General features: G+C 41.2%; 1 protein-coding gene across 1 annotated transcript; it reads right to left on the bottom strand.

Moving 5' to 3' along the window:
• Positions 1 to 9441: 9441 nt before the first annotated feature.
• Positions 9442 to 14657, bottom strand: CNN3 (calponin 3, acidic; the record flags this gene model as incomplete). The annotated part of the gene is made up of 6 exons (XM_010185845.1): positions 9442 to 10559; positions 11095 to 11241; positions 11967 to 12083; positions 12597 to 12734; positions 14028 to 14094; positions 14536 to 14657. Coding segments are annotated over 6 exons (939 nt in total), but the record flags the coding sequence as incomplete, so codon positions are not given.
• Positions 14658 to 17445: the final 2788 nt, after the last annotated feature.

Raw genomic sequence — 17445 nt, 5'->3', positions numbered from 1 at the left:
CCAACTCCTCATATTGTGTGATTCTGTGACAGAAGATGGAGAGGGAGCTTGACCAGAGGCCACCTACCCTCCGCCTGTGTCCTGGTGAAGTGGTACCCCAACAGAGCTGGTGCTGGCCTTGCCATGCTGCCAGCTCTCATGCTGGTGCATGCTGGGCCCCTGTGGCTGTGGGGGAGCTTGAGGGCTGCTGGGTTTCCTCACAGCTGTATACAAACCTGTGGGGCTGGGCGAGGCAGTGGGATGAGGATGCTTCTCTTTCAGAGGAGTAGGCAACAAGGCAAAGGTATTATAGGCAATGCCTGACTGAGCCAAAGGCTATGCCTCCCTGTTACAGCACTGCTCGGGGAAAGGAACAGTGTCAGGATAAATGAGAGTTAGCACAGAAAGCGTTTTTTCCTATTTAGGAGTGAAGTGAGCTTGCTTTTTTAAACAGATTTTTATGCAGATGCTCTATGTATTCCTGTAGAGTTCGGTGGAGTCTTTGATTTTTCTTAGAGTAGGCAATAAATCCATGGTCTTTGTTTATACTTCTTCCATCTATGGATGTATTTGCTACTATATAAGTACAATAGTTAGAGGATATCACTGTTTACTTCTACTCTTTTTTTATTTACTATCAGAGAAAAAAAATTCCATTGTCATATATAAAATAAATAATGTCTACAATAAAGAGAGAAGGCATCTTTGTATTTAAATTCTTTCTTTCTCTGTAATATTTTAAGGTGATCTCAGTGTAGCTGTGCTACACTACAGGATGCTACAGGAATTGCTATGGGGTAAAACTGGACTCTGCAGAAATAAATTTTCTCTGCCTTCAGATATCTGAAGCTCTTTTATATTTTGATTTGTAAGTGAGAAAAACAGATTTTGGAACAGGAAGAGTATAATTCACTTTCAGCAAACCAGTTTGGTTTTCTTTCACTTCCAGGCGGAGCAGAACATAACCTAAGCCCCAAGCACATGTTAGGGTGTATAAATTCCTTCAGAACAGTAATCCCTTGCACACTGTGGTTCTTACTGACCGTGCCAGATGTAACTGATGTTTGGTGGCATAATCCACGTTCTAATAGTTTGAGTAAAGGGAAACTACTCATAAGACTTGTTGGTAAAGTTGAGCGTACATTTCAGGTATCTCGAGTGCTGTTTTTCTTAGCTGATATTCTGGACACCGTTTCAAACCTTGTTGAGGAGTTCCATAAATGGGACATATATGTCAAGTTACGCTCAATAAGTGGTAAAATAACCCAATCCTTGAAGGTAAATACTCTGTCCTCCCCACCTGTCTTGGCAATTTCCTGCAGAGAGAAATCTTGTGAAATTCTCAATACCTCAACAAACTCCTGAGTGTCCCTACTACTGCCTGCTGAAATTCTGGGGTTTTCCGTGTGACATGATACTGGTGAAGTCCAGGATGCTTTAGCTGCTCTTTTCCAGTCATTTTCACAGTTGGTTTCATCTTTCACAAGGAGGTTTAGAAAAAACTATTTGAAGTTAGAAGCACAGTTATTAGAGTAATTTAAAATAAAATTGCTGTATTATGCAAAATAGCTTTTTCTGTTATTAAAGTCAGTATTTCCAAATAGAGTTCAAGTCTTTGCATTTTACTGAAGTAAAATCTAGATTATAAGAGTCTTTCCCTTCTCAACTGTGTTACTACTTTCTCTCATTTCAGCATGCATACACAACTACAGCCATAAATGGGACCAGTTTTTGTACATCAGCAAAGGATGCTGTCTTTATTTTGGCGAAGAATTCTTCTAAACTTGCATCCATTAGTTGTTTTGGAGATTTTATCCTATTTCTGGGAAAGGTAAGAGTAAGAAGAGTGCTGTTCTGTAAGAATGAAGTGAAAAATCAGTTTGATTCACTTTTCTTACACCCAAAGTAAATGAGGTTTGTCTTTCTTCATCTCAGTGTCGTTAATGCTGTAAAATGAGTTCAGGAGAGAAAATAATGTTTGAGGAATTGAATCCCTTTCATAGTCTTTACAGAGTTATTTAGTTGTATCACAGTCGTGTCCTTGGCGCCACTTTTACAGTTCCCATTGTGATGAGTCTTTGGTAAATAGTAAAAGATTGCCTGTGCCCTACAGAATCTACACACTGGATTGAACATAAAGTGTGACAACTGCATGATGCCAGAGACGGCATAGCTATCTCCCAGATGAGATGTGCTGTTAAAATGTATTTGCCTTAGGGTTTTGGGTTTTTTTAAGGAACGTCTCTACGTGATTAATGAGGATACATTTCTCTCTCACTGCCCTTTACAGGTGTTTGTTGTATGTTACACTGTTTTTGGAGGATTGATGGCATTTAACTACCATCGGGAGCTGCAAGCTTGGGTAGTTCCTCTGTTGCTAGTTGGATTTTTTGCCTACCTGATGTCCCACAGCTTTCTGTCTGTGTTTGAAGTGACAGCGGATGCCGTGTTCCTTTGCTTTGCGATTGATATGGAAATGAATGATGGATCCGCAGAGAAGCCGTACTTCGTGGATCAGGAACTGCTGGTAAACCCCAGTCATAACAAAGATATTTGAGCCATTCTAAGATTTTGGCCACTTTTCCTTTACCCAAGACCTAGTAATTTGAACCCACAACCTGTGCTATTTCCATTCCAACACCTTAGAACAGGATGGGCTCAGGATTACAAATCATATGTGAATTTATAACCTGAATTAAATGGCTTCCTCTAGCTATGATCTGCTGCTGCTTTGGAGATCATACACTGTAAGTAATGGGTGACTTTTAGGCCTTATTAGATCCATGTTCAATATATTGTTGGTAATTTAAAAATGTAGATAAATAGATGAGCTGGCTGCAGAGGCTGGTCCACGAGGTGCTCTGAGATCAGACGTTTACATTTGTTGTGACTTACTGTACGGTGATGAGCAAAAGGAAACAACACGGAGCTTCCTGTTGCCAGCCCTTGGTCAGGTGTCCCCTCACATCCTGTGGATGCTGGAGTTCAGATCAAACTTCACCCAAACTGGAGTTGCTCTGCTTCATACCTACACAGATTCTTTTGCCAAGATACTGTCTTCGGTCTCCTGATTAAATTCTTCTGCCTCTGGACTGATTGTTCGGTATCTTTACCTTCACAATTCCTGTATTGTATTACAAGTGTTTCCATGGAGAATTGTTACGTAGCCAGTAGTGATGGACAGCTGTAGTTAATAGCTGTATCTGAAGCATTTGAATGTATATATCCTGTCCCTTTCATATTAAGAGAATATTTGAAAATGCAGGTGTTTTTTTCCTTCTGTGCTATTCTTGCTGGTTCTTTTTCTTCATAAACCATGCAACAAAGAAAATCTTAGTGATTCATGAGAAACAAACTCGGCAGGCAGAATAGCTCATACGATACAAATCTTCTGGATAGATTTCTGTAGGACAGTGTCAGAAGAACTGTTTTGTTTTGGTTTTTTAGTGCTGCTGTTAGATTCCCTGTAATGCTCATAGGATTTTGTTGAAAAACAAAAAAAAACAACAGAAAAGCAGCCTAAAGATAGGCTTAACCCTTTGTACAGAAGAAAGCAGATAGATATTCTTTGGCCTTGATTCAGAACAGTACGTAAGCACATGTCCCAAATAGGAATATGTTACTGAATGGAAAACCCTGAAACCTTGACCTCTGTTCTCCCTCTGTTTTGCCAAATACTAAAATACTTCTTAAGCCAGTTCTCCTTCATGAAACAAATGGAGGCTTTTCCTTTCTCCACTGCCAAACTTTGTGGTAGTTTCTCCTTAACTCTGGTCTTAATTCCTTATAATCAGCCATGTCCTAGGGCCTTGGGTGAAGAGAGGACTTCCCACAGGGGTAAGGAGTCTTTCAGGCAGGGCAGGCTGTATAACCTTGTATGGAAAAACTGGGGGCAGCACATCCAAACTGCTCATTGCATGATGAAGAGTAAGTTTGCTCACATAGCCAAGAAGTTGGAGTTTCCCAACACATGAAGGCATTTGACTTGGGACGACTGTGTTACACTAGGGTTATAAACATCTGGAGGTGGAAGGGAGGCTCTGTTGCCCTCAGGACAATATGCAGCAGGGGGTGGAGAGCCGGGTGAGGGATTTCAGGCAGCCAGAGTCCTCATTCCTGTAGTAGGACATGTAACAGGTTCTCGATTCGTCCTACTCATTTGCATTCCTCACCCTTCCTGCCTCTGCAGAGGCTCTCCTGGTATCACTCAGTGTCATCTAGCAAGGAACCAGCTGCAGTTTCTTAGCCCCAGGCTAACTGTCTTCCTTTACCAGGTATTTTTATTTACATAATGCTTCACATTCCCAAATGAGCTCCCCCTGGTTTTTTCTTACAGACCTTTGTGAGTCAGAGCAACAAGTTAACAGAAGGGCAAAAACACAGAAGCATGAGACCTTTCCAAGACAATGAAGATGGGACAGAGCTGCAACCTATGGTGAGACAGGCATGTGGGATATGTGCTTATCTGCCAGCTCATGTGTTTGCCTTTATGTCCCAAGAAGAATGGTTGTAGGCTGTCACGTTATCTCCCGATGTCTCACACCAACCAACATGCTGCACCCAGTATCCTGTTTTTCCTTTTATTGCTTTCGCTCCTCGGGAAACCCTGGGCTGGTGCAAAATGGACGGATCAAACATTTATTCTCATCCTTCTTCCCATTCCTTGGTCTGCCCAGCAGAGGAGGAGAAAGGTTGGGGAATAGCAAGGGGGTGGTAGATAAATCCTATTCAAATAGTCCTTGGCATGGTTGCTGTGAAGTCAGAAGAGTGGTGGGCTGCTTGATTTCATGTGGAGCTGTAAGATCTGAACTTAGAGACCTTCCTTCTCCACCCCCACCCTCTCTTTCTGTCTTCCTTTTCTAGTAGTGTGTCTATTTACTCGATTTATGCCGGGGTAAAAAAGCTGAGGTGCCAGCAGGGAGTGTTCCCCCACACCTTGGCTTGGGAAAGTCCTGAGTAAACACTCGCTGACATCTGAAAAAATATTGCAAATTGCCCAACCTGAGAAGCTGCCCCAGCAAGGTCAGAATCTGAGCTGATTTTCCCCCAGCACCAGGGAGCCCACCGAGGGCTACCAGATAAATACTCTGCAGCAACAGCTACTCTGGCACCTACTCCTGCTGGACACTGCTGCCACTGCCTTGTGTCCTCCTAGCAGCTTCTTCCACGAGTGTGACAGATGGTGGTGATTTTTCGTGATCTGCTTTCAAGAGCTACCAGGCTCTGGTGAACTCTCACGCAATCCTGTGGGCATTCTGCCATAGGCAGTTGGGCTGCAGAGCGCTGCTGCTGTTTACTGCTACAGTGAGGGGTGGGTGTACTCGATTTTCTCATTGTTTGGGGCTGTTACTGCATTCTTCAGTCATTTTCTGCTGAGCACAGAAACCAGGGCGGGGGTTATTGCCTGTGAGAGGATTGTGGATCTGAGACACAAAAGAACCTTAATTATTTTCCAGTTTACTCTTGCGACACTTAAATGCAGGAACAGGACTTGTTCTACACATTATTTGACTCCTTTTTTTTCTCTCTCTGTAGACTTGAATGGGACATGCACCAGGAAGTATGAAGGCAAACCAGCAATAGCAAAAACAGTCATAGGAAAAAAGTTAAGGTTACCAATATCCCAGGACAAAGTATTAGTTCTCCAGTTCTGTCCTATCTTCTGCACTGGTAAAATAACACACAGTCTGCATGAATAATGTATTTTGTGTGTCAGCACATCTGATTTTTATTAATATACTTGTTATGATGGCCTGAAAGTTGGTAATAAACAAACTCCTTGTCAATTTTGGTGGTGTCAGACTGAAAATACTAAGTTGACACGGTCATGGAGCTGGCCTTTCCAGCTTTTTGGTTCAGCTAACACGGATTTTTTTGATGCTCCTGTGGGAACACTGGCCCAGTCATCCCTGAATCAGTAAATGTAGACACATTAGTTGAGGAGGCACTCTGAGATGACAGTTTCCTGATTTATTCTGTGTATCTGAACAGCCCGTGCAACCGATTGAGGAACAGCACTGAGGTTATTGATGGAAATTGCCATCAATAGAAATTCTCTGTAGTCAGGATAATGGTTGTGAGGTAGGTGTCTGTCTTTTAATTATACTCTTTTGATGAGGAATAGTCATTTTTTGGTAAATAAAAATAAATTACTGCCTTCCCTTTGCAATGGAAAAGACAAAGGAAGCAGAACAATTTGCATCTCGATTTAAAGCTTGACAAGTAGATGAGCAGTGGCTGGACAGAAGTGAGATAAAAGGATGTCATAATAATGCTTTGTGGACGTGTTAGTTGGAACATGGATGTGAAATACTAAATATCATGGAGGAATGTAGAGAAGAGACTGTCAGGGCTCTCGGAAAGGGACATGGTAAGCGCAGACACTAAGAAACAGGACTTGATAACAGTCTGTCAGTGTTTTCTTGCAAGCAGTTTTGAGGTTTATTTGAACTTTGTACCTGGACCCTGGTTATAATGCACTGTCATGGGCTGCACCTCATTCTGAGTGTGGAGTAGTTTTAGATTTTACTCAGTGGAACATGATTTTATTCTCTGTTCAAAAGCTCCTGTAACATTTTGCAGAGAGGTTTGAGGCGGGGAGATGACTTCAACCAGGGATTGCAGTAAAGTACTCAACATAGGAAGTGAGACATTACTGCAGGTGACTCATAAGGTGCCACAATGAACAGACTGATAAACCTTTGATTAGCCACAGCTTGGAAGTGACGTACAGAAAAGCTCATTGATGGCCTGAATGACGAAAGTTTCAGCTAAATACTGTCTCTGCTCTCCTGCTGTTGAAAGGAGACTTTTTATCTGCTAGGGGATGCTAAGAAAAACTTGCTTTTTATTCTTCATTTAATTAAATTTTATCTACTTTCATATGAGCCACTTCAAGAAGTCAGGGGATAGAGGCTAGATGGTGAAAAGGGTAAAGACATAGATGAATTACTTTCTGCCCAGCAGGTGAAGCTGATCGTCTGCTGGCTGTGACTCACTGCCTCTCATTATTTAAAACTGTTCATGGGGGCACTTCTGGTGCTTGGCTTGTGGATGCTGTGGGAACTGACACTCATGCTGAATAGCAAGAGGGCTCTAACTGTGAGAAAGTGCAGATGTGGTACTTACAGAAGGGCAAAACTTTTTCACAGGTCCCAGCAAAACTGCTTCCAAGTTGTAGTGTCTCCACAATGTAAAGTGATGTTTACCAATTAACAAAGCATGGTAGGTTTGCTTGGAAGTTAAAAATTAATCCGTTCTTATTATACATCGGGGGATCGTCCTGTTTGTAGTTGATACAGACAGTGCATGTTTTGGCCCTTGACTCAGGAAGAAAGGGAGGGAATCTATATACGTATGTCCTTGTTTTCAGACAATCCCTGGATGACCTCCAGAGGTCACTTCCAATCTCAGCAATGCTGCTCATTGCAACTGCAATGCAGTGTCATTGCTTCTCCTGCAGTTCCTGGGTGGAGAAAGGATTTTTAGACACTTACTACGAAGTTTGGTTTGCTTTTCAAAGGAAGGAAGGTAGTGAAGAATGCCAGTTAAGCTGTATTTGAGTGCATTTCATTTAAGCAATGCTGTACTGTGCATAGTCCAGAAATTGCAACTGGGACAGTATGTTTTGAGAGTCACATATATTTTTGCAGACTAGTTCCAAATGGACACCTTTTAATTAAATTTTAGCTTTATAGCTTTCAGGTGCAACACGGGACTTCCCAGTCTTACCTACATCCCACTAGCAATTGTGTCAGCAACCTCCAACTGTAGCATTCCTGTGTGGCAGGAGCCCTCACCTGAGTTAGAGGGATAAAGCAGCCCTGCAGAAGCTGATGCTCTTTAGTGCTTGTTTCTCCCTGCTGTCTTCCCTCCCCAGTGGGGTCAGGGAACTGTAAAGCAGGCTGGAAGGAGGTGGTGGGCTTGGATGTAGGCACAGCCCATGTGAATTCCTGGTTAGTCCTAGTTCAGGTACTGATACTTGCCCAAGCTGCTGCTGATATTTCAATGTCTGCCCTTGAAAGCAGCCCAATACCATATGGACTCTGCTGCAGCTGTGGAAGCTTGCATTCAGAGGAATTAAAGGTACTTCTACAGCTATATTCCTTAAAAATAGGAGATGGGGACTATTGGTGTCTGTATACCAGGAAATAGCTAAGTGTTATTGTTTTAAGCAAGGCAGTTTGTATTTGGTCTTGCTTGGTGTCAGCCTCTCACTTAATTCAGTTATGATTCCACTGGAAACCTCTGTGGATGAAAGAAAACAGGCATACGAAAACAGTTTGTGTGTTGTTTTGTTTCCTCTGTTCAAACAGGTCCAAAATAAATGGGTGCAAGCAGTTTAAAGCACAAGTTTGGGATTCTGAAAGAGCATGAGGGCATGGTTCAGGCTTTCAGAAAGAAACCCTGCTTTCACCCAAACTGAAAGCAACAAAGCTTTTGTTGTTGATTATAGCACTGTTTGTGGTGGTCAGTACAATAGTTCAAAATTGTTACATGCTATTACTTTGAAGGAGGAAATGGTATAGTTCAGGAAGAGCAGGTCTTAACAGACATCGTGGTAGTGATTCTCTTGCCTCAGATGCAGGTCATGGACAAGCAACCTCCAGAGGTCCTTTCAGATTTAAATGCTGCGAAATAAATAAGCTTAAGACTTGGCAAATAGGTCAGTTTAAAGTCAGATCACCACGTCATGCCCAAAGATAGCAGCAGCTAATGGAGCAAAGCACAGTTTCTAGTCCTGAGGGAAGAATCCTTTACAGGTCCAGAACTTGCAAGTATGAAACATTTTTATATAGTGTAAATAAGTTTAATCTGCAGTAAGTACTTTAAAAGTGCCTTTAATTTTCCTACAAATGTTAAGATCAGCAACAGTGACCTCCATTGATAGCATGCTTTTTAAATTATTTTTATTTTTCTCTTGTTAAGAACAGCCCAGGTAAATTAATAGAGCCTGTCTGCACTCCATGGTGGGGAAGCAGGCATTTTCCATGTCAGAATAAAGCTCTGCTGTTGGCAACTAAAGAACTCAGATCGCAGACCAGTAGGCACAAAGATTTGGGCTATCTACATAATCTAAAGCAAGGGTGTTTTGAGTTCTCGGAGTGATGGCATGAAGGCAACAGGCTGAAGCAGAGGCAGCATTAAATATGTGCAGTTCCTCGTTTGCCTTGAGAAAGGGCAGGGATTCAGTGAGCAACGTCTCTGGTCGTAACCTCACAGTCATGTAGGGGGGAAGTGAACTCTGCTGCAAAGGAGCTACATTCCTTTCCTGTTAGGTCATTGTCACTCGTTCCCAGGAGACTGTTAGATTAAATCCCACAGAAAAGAACCCAAACTGCAACAGACAGCAGTTCTACATTACCCTCTACACAGGCAAAGGTGGTACTGATGTGGGCATAATTTCTGTGGCATCTAATCTTTAAAAATGGCAGCATAACAAATGAGACAGGATCTTCTCCATACCTTTAAGAAAAAATATTTATTTATAAAAATACACTGGGATCAGTTTGAGAAGTGTGGTAATAAATACAGTTCAAGGAAGAAAAAGCATTTCTACATTGATATATTATGGCACAATAAAAGGTAAATGCACCATCGATCATGGGACTTCTGTTGGCTCAAGACTTTGTACAAGCTCCCTTTTTAGTAAGACGACTATTTCTAAGTTTGGTCAGTGTTGATAATGGAATGAATACACAATCACAAATGCACACTTATGTCTAATGCAGGACTGACTTACCATTAGCAAACAATACCTTAAAAACATAGTAATGGCATTTAAATCGCTCATGTGATGTCTTAAATTTAATTGGCAAAAACCACGTTTAAACTTTAAGCATGAAATTCTTTTATCTCATCTGGAAAACAGAAAAGCTGTAAATATGTAAAATGAAGGCTTAATGTGGTATGTAAATACCTGCTTAAGTAGAGATTGTGAAAATGCATAGCTCCTTATTAGACGACCTGGCTGTACAAGAGCACTCCCCCTTTCACAGTATTCCTTTTACTTCATATGCAGTTATTGGTTATGCTGTAGACTACAACTGTTACAGCACTAAAGGCAACTAGACAGGGAAAGGGCAGAGAAAGGAGAAAGGAATGTACGTAAGGCAATATTTCTTTAGGTACGTTAAGCATAGTGTGTAGGAAAGACGGGTAACAATTCCACAAGGCTAGTTTCGTTCTTACTGAATAAAATAATGGACTAATACTGAACTTCTGATGCAAAGCTAGTAATCAATGCCCTGGTCACTGTACTGACCATGGTAATCTCTTTGATAGTCATCTTGGTACTCTCCGTGATAGTCATCTGGGTACTCTGCCTGATAATCGCTATCGCTGATTTCAGACCCATTAGTTCCTGTTCCTTGGCTGCCATTATGAATGACGGGTTCTGTCGGTGCAGCACAGTACTTGGGGTCGTACACTTGTCGTCCAAGCCCATACACACTCATTCCCTTCTGTGAAGCTACTTTGTTGGTGCCCATTTGTAATGAAATAGTTGAGTTATCCACAGGTTGCAATATGTGCTTCTGATCGTAGATGTCTCTCCTGGTACCTGGTGCCAGCATACCAGCCTAGTAAAACAGGAGTGTAGAGGTTCAGGAAGAAGGTCAAGAGCTGTGGTTACTAGATTTGTGATTACAACTAGTACACCCTACTGGAAGTGCTTAGGCAATAGGAATTTAAGTATAACAAAACAGCACAGCAGCATGTGTTCACTAGTAGGGAAGACACAGAAGAAAGTCCTTGCAGAGAGATTATTTCCCTCTTTGGAGAGAACATGCTGTGTGTTTCGGCTGAGGTAGTGCCCAGGAAGCAGTTTCTTTTTTGCCTCTGCCTGGTTAGTACTTGCAGTTACTGTTTTCTTCTGGTATAACAACACAGCCAGCTGGAAATTTTGGAAGCACCAGGTCATTTTTATGCCTCAAGATATTCAGCACAAAGCACTCTGGATAGTGATAAGAAATTTAAGTTCTTCAATTACTGCATAAAAGCACAGCTGGGCTGTGCCCCCCCACTGGTACCAGTTGCACTCTGCTACTGCACGCAGCTCTCAGGCTCTCCTGTCCCACCAGGCTCTGTACACGTGTCACACACAGTCCTGCTTACCTGACTGGCTCCTTTGTTAGTGCCCATCTGTAGGCTAATCGTCGTCTGGTCAAATGGTTTATCGGTTTGCATTTTTGGATCATAGAGGTGTCTTCTAGTTCCGTAAGCAGTCATGCCTGCCTGACTGGCACACTTGTTGGTGCCCATCTTTATGGGGGGAAGGAAGAGGTGGACAGAAAACGTGATTTCTATTTGTACAGCAAGCACAGTCTAAGTAAACAACTAACTGTGACGGCTGACGGAAAAATTAATTACAGCCTGACAGCTACCTGAAGTAAATTACCCCTTCTCCATGCTGAGCTTCAAAAGGAAAACAAAAGGCAACCCATCCTAAGGCACTGCAGTGACTGGCGTTTGCCCAACTGCATGTGCATAATTGCATGTGCAATTAGAATGGATGTACACATCAAAATGTAATAATTCACTTTTATCTGGACAGTGAGGATTCGATTACACTGCCGCAACTTCTCTACCACAGGAATGTTACCATTTTATGCCAGTTATTTTGGGTTTTATGACCATTAAGGAAAGTCAAGGACAAAAAAAAATGTTTTGACCGTATAAGGCACTTTAGCTATCCAAAGACTGCAACTTTAAAACCACTTTAGGGGACAGAGGTGGCACTGCTAATATTAGCTGTTCCTTTCCTCCTTATCACTCTCATTGCAGATTTAAAACAAACAGAAAAACATTCCAGGCAGTCACTTGAGCTTATAAAGCCAATCAACTGGTACAAGAATTAAAGCCTCATATTTCCTTTCATGATAAGAATATATTGTAATTCTGCAGCCGCTTTTGCATAAACATCAAATCAAAACAAGAACATTCTCAAATAAAACAGATTTAACTGCAAACATGAATTTTGTACTTACCTGCAGGCCAATTACACTTTGACCAGCTTTTAGTTTTCCTGCATCGAAACTTCGTGCTTGTTTCTCTGCATATTTGACACCAATATCAATCGTAGTATGAAAACCTTTAGTTTTTGCCTATTTGGGGAGAGGGGAAAATAGAGTGTTTAAAGTCTGTTTTCTGCTACTGGAACACTGGTGCTACAGCCCTGACCCTGGTGGCTCAAGTGCTGCCACAAGCAGGTTTGTCTTTTACGAGAAACTCAGTCAGAGGTGAGAGCAGGTAATGGTTGCTCGTGCCAGGTAATGGTTGCTTGTGCCATTTGAAGGTGGCACTCCAAAGCTACTCAAGTATTTTGCCAGAGGTTATTCCACAGGGATTAGTGTCCTCCTGTGAGCCTCCCCTGTTCTCTGTATGCACACACAGCTCCAGAGCCATCTGTAGCCAAGAGTCCCAACTCTGATCTCCAAAGCTTCCCTGGAGGCATGCGGTAAGACACAGCCCTCTGAAGTGCACCCTCTGCAGTATCTCAGACTCGCAGTGGTACCTGTCCCCTCCTGACAGGCCGTTTTCTGTATCTACACGAGTGGTAAGCGTGCATCTGGACCGGCATGTGGATTTGTGCCAATTCCAGGGGTACGAGTACTTACCAGACCTGCTAGTGCCACTAGAGTGGTCTGTACTTGAGTCATATTTCCATTTTCAAAAAGATCATTTGCTTCAAAAATGTCATGTGGCTTCATGCCGTAGACTTGGATGGCTTTGATAAAATTCCCAATGTTCTCCAGCTAAACAGAAAAAAAAAAGCCAGTTTTCTACTCAGTGTCTCAATTCAGAAACTAAGTAATTTTAAAGCTTTCTGGTGTTGGTTGGTTTGTTTTGCTTGATTTACACAAGTTCTTTGCCTTGTGCAAACTGGACAAAACAGTTGGGATGGTTAAGAGTGACTGGTAGAAGCTTGAGATTATTTTTCATTGGTTTTAATACTGACTTCAGAAATCAATCTAAAAGTTTATCTAGCCTGGCATCTCTCCATCAGTGAGCATCATTCGTTAGGAGGCTTTCAGGCCAGAACTGCCTTAACTCTGTCCCTTCCAAGAGAAATCCTAATTTAAAACCTGCTTCAAATTGGAAAACGTAGCATAGCGTCCATGCTATTTGACTTCAGCAACTGATAATTTTGAGTAAAATAAAAACATAACTATGTGGATAGTAAGAACTTTTAACTTGATTTGAGTGTATTACCTTTCTCACCTCCTGGGACAGCACTTTTTTGCACTGTGTGCTGTAGAAATTGGTAAGCAATATGGAGTCCAAGGAGTAAGGACTGAATCTCATCCTCCTTTCTGAAGTGGTATTAAAATCCTTCACCATGTTTTAGAAGTGTTCAATGCCAATGAAAACAAGAGGTTGACACAGCAGTAAAGGCAGTCAACTCTACTGAGCAACCCTTCCAAGACTTGTTCTAAGTGTGTGTTGCCTTTAATAGTCCCTTGTGGGTGGGAGCGCTAGATAAAGCACTCATGAGAAACTAAATCTGGATATACTGCAATAAAATACATACTGTAGTCTGCACCATAGTGTCTTCTGAGTTCTCTTACACATCTGTTTCTCCCGAGATTGTTCAGGTCCCTTCCCTCCCCATTTTCTCCAGCTGCTTTCTCTGGAGGACACTTCATGCAGTGACCTCAAATGTCCAGGTACAGGCAAGCTGTACCTAACACCTTGCAGCACCGCCCGAATGGAAAATTCCAGTTGTGATTTAATAAAAAAGTTAACAGCTTTTTTTTTTTTAACTTGGAAAAAGGCCTTGCTATATGGCTCTGTGTTCTTTCATCTGAAATTTCATCTGCCAGCTAAAGCACTACTATTAAATATGTGTACTCAGCTATAGTTGCCTTCTGTTAAATGGTGTTTGTGTATGCAGTATCTTCAACTGTTGTGTGCGTATCACATCCAAAACTTGGTGCTGTTGAGATTTAAGGTGTACCATATGCACAGCAAATTTGTTAACACAACAAAAGAACTGTTTGGGGTTTGGAGGGGTTAGAGGTGTAGTTCTGGGGGGTTTTTTGTTTTACCTGGTGCCAATTTAGTTTTGATTGATTAATTTTCTTCACTGATCCTGGCTGCAGCTTATTTATAAGCCTGGGGAGGTGAAAAAAAGGGAAATGCTTAAACAATAAATCTCAATCTTGTAGCATCTGCGCAGGCATTACATATTTTCATTCATACTTTATTAGTTGCATTAGTTTCATTGAAATGGTTAATTTTGGGTTTATACAGAGTGCCTAGCTAAGATCTCAGGTTTAACAAGTCTAACAGACTATGAAGAATTTTTGTGTGCCATTCGGTTATTATAGAAAAGAGCTTCACCATTAAATTTAGAAATGCTTAGAAATGTGCTGAAATACAAAGGAGATTTAAGTTTCCATTCTTCTCCATGATTTCAAAGAAGCTGTCTCCCACCCTACTGTCAGCTATCTTTGACTGTTATGTTGTGTTTGAAGGGGAGTCTTCAGAAGGACCCTCCTTAGTTCCTCAGAAGTAGAAGAATGCTAAAAATAAGGTTACTTAATAAATGCTTACTCGCATAAGATAATGCCATCTTTTAATCCCAGCTGAAAGTTTGCACCAATGCTCAGCCCTGTCACCTCTTCTATCCAGTTACGCAGATCTTCTTCTATCTGGGGGTCATATTTCAGGGCAATCTGTAACACAAGCAGTTAGAAAGTTACTTCACGAGAGTTCTTTCCCCCCAGATCTGTTTCAAAGAGGATGCTATAGCATTTATCCAGTACTTTAATATCAGAGTACAGATGTACGTCTTTATCCCTTTTACTATAATGTTTACGGCATTACTAAATGTCTATTTGCAAACAGCACTTAGAAGCACTTAACAGTTCTTTCTACTGTAAGAATTGCTGGAGCTTGTGAAGGAGTTTTTCAACAGCTGCAGGGGAATTATCACTTTTTTGGAAAATAAATAAAATTACTCAAGTTGCAGTTTAGCAGGAAGTAACAAAAAAAAAAGGAACAGCATGTTATGAACGCAAGAACTGTGAATTGCTGTGCCATCAGTACACCTGCTCAGATGTAGTTTGCTACATGGGCATTTTATTTGAAGTTACATGGCTGAAGATTATGGTAGGCTTGCTTTTTTAGCTAGATTATGATTTACAGAGGTGACCTGATAAGTTTCCCCCTTTTTAAGAGTAATCTTAACATTAAGAGTTCTCTTGCTGGGTATTTTGGGGGTTGTGTGTGTGTGTGGCTCTTTTAAGCTTAAGCTGTAGTATGGCTGCTGTTTCTTTTTTTCTTTGGCTTTGCTGGAAGACTCTGATGGAATAAACTGTGATCTCATGTCTTAATTGCAAAGTTACTTCAGAGAGAGAAAACCTGTAATGATCTTTGAAGTTAAAGGCATCAGAGGCCCAGAGTTGTTAGCAAGGTGACTTAAAGCTCCTTTTCCAGATGTTCAGACTTAACTACTCAGTGTGTCAGTTTATGCTTCAGTCACAATGACATGTTTAAACCTGGTAAACTTCAATGATGCTGGCATTCATCTCCCGAGAAGCAGCTCAGACTTCCTTGGGCCTACACCTGTGACTTTTACAGCACCTTTCAGTATGGGCAAGTTGGATAAAAGAGATTATATCATTGAAAGCATTGCTACTTTTTCTGCAAACAAAACAAGTTATCTGACCACAAGATTGTCTTAAATAAGCTCCGCTAGTGGTTGGCAATGTTTTTCTACCTTCATTAGAAGTTGTCCTGCATGGGTCAGTGAGCAAGAGCAGGAACATGGGAGCTACTGTGACAAACCTGACAGGCAAGCACAGAGCTTACTCGCAGTATTTCTAACTGAAGAGCTCAGGTCTGACCAGTTAATTACAAGTTCCTAACAAGAAATCCATGTAGAGCCATTCACATACAGATTAAAATGGAAATCTCAGACTTTTAACCTATTGTCTTAGCCTTCAGCCCAGAAAGGCCAGATATGAGCAGCTATTTATACTGCATGAGATTGTAGTTCCAACCTATCGGAATGACTTGGATAGAGGCAATTGCTACATTTTGGCTAGTGTTAGTACTCTCCAACTCCAGACTGACCAAACTAAAAATTACAGTATTCTGTTCTCTATTTTTCTTCTAAAGGGAATGGAAAATCCCTGTATCTCTGGCTTTGCTTCAAAAACTTGTCTGAGTAATACTTATTCCTTAGACTATTTGTAGTAGTGGTGCTGTGGTGCCTTAGTTACAGATCAGGATAATGGATTAACCCATTCTCTTACTCAGATCTTAATTATGGTGTAAAACTTGCAGTATTCTGCACAAGATGACAAGTACCTCAGTGCTTAGACCAATACTAGTTTAAAATAATCGAGATACCCCTTTTTCATTGAGGAAAGAAGGAAGAAAGCTCAGGTACTGTCTAGTGTGAGGAAAACGCCATGCCTTTTGGTTTTTTTAAAACACATCTTTTGGCTATTAGATGGCTAAGAGAAGCAGACTAGAAAAGCTAGCTGAAGTGCACAGCTCCATAGAGGAAGCCACTGCATTTGTGTCTCTTGGGTCACAGATCATCCTCTTGCACCTTCCTTTAGCTTAGCACCAGAAGCAGCAGCAACCACGTTCTTCATTTATACTGCTGGTAATAATAGCAAAAGATGGGTAGCTCCTTTTTTGAGGGGCCACCAGAAAGGTTAACGTCTTAAAAATGGTATATGAGGAAGCTGGTTATCATCTTTCTCCTTCCTAACCTGCTAATTGGCTTACAAACTACTTTTCGTGGCCATTTCCTATGGAAACAAGGCTTTTCTGATCATAGCCTTAATTTGTCTTGCCCAGAACATGTGGCAGCACTCAACTGGCTTGGTCAAACTTAGAGCAGCAGTCTTGGACATAACTGAGTCACTTATGATTTTGTGTGAAAGTATCTGTGCAACAAAGAGAGATCTCAAAACATCCCCCAAAGACTGAAGCATAGCATCATGATCTTCATACACGTTAAAGAACCTACAGGGATCTTAGGAAAGTTCTCTCGCCCACAAAATCTTAAGTTACATGTACAGATAGACATACAGTAGATAATATATTCCTATACAGCAGTTCAAAAGAAGAAACAGGATTTGTGGAAAGACCAGAACTTGGTATGCTCTGATATTCCAGTCAGAAGACAATTTGGGCTGGTCATTTGTATGTTTACAGTTCATACTACATTAAAACCACCATTCTAACATGCATATGTGTACAGAGAGGCTAATAAGCTAATGATTAATAAGCTAATATTTCCCACAATTCTTTATTAAGTTAAAAATGTAGTGAACATAATGCTATCTGAAAATTCCAGCTGTTTCAGTAAAGCTTAAAGAGAAGGCTAAGTCATAGTTTAGCCACCCTGCAGTTGTCTGGAATACAAGTCAAATCGTCTTTCTACAACTTCTTTTTCTACAACTTCATTTGTTTTTAAGCACTGGTAATAACTTTATTTATATA

This window comes from Mesitornis unicolor, unplaced genomic scaffold, assembly GCF_000695765.1.
Source record: "Mesitornis unicolor isolate BGI_N332 unplaced genomic scaffold, ASM69576v1 scaffold19800, whole genome shotgun sequence".
Lineage (NCBI taxonomy): Eukaryota > Metazoa > Chordata > Aves > Mesitornithiformes > Mesitornithidae > Mesitornis > Mesitornis unicolor.
The sequence above is the reverse complement of the archived record's forward strand: the minus strand, read 5'-3'. Positions and strand labels throughout refer to the sequence as shown.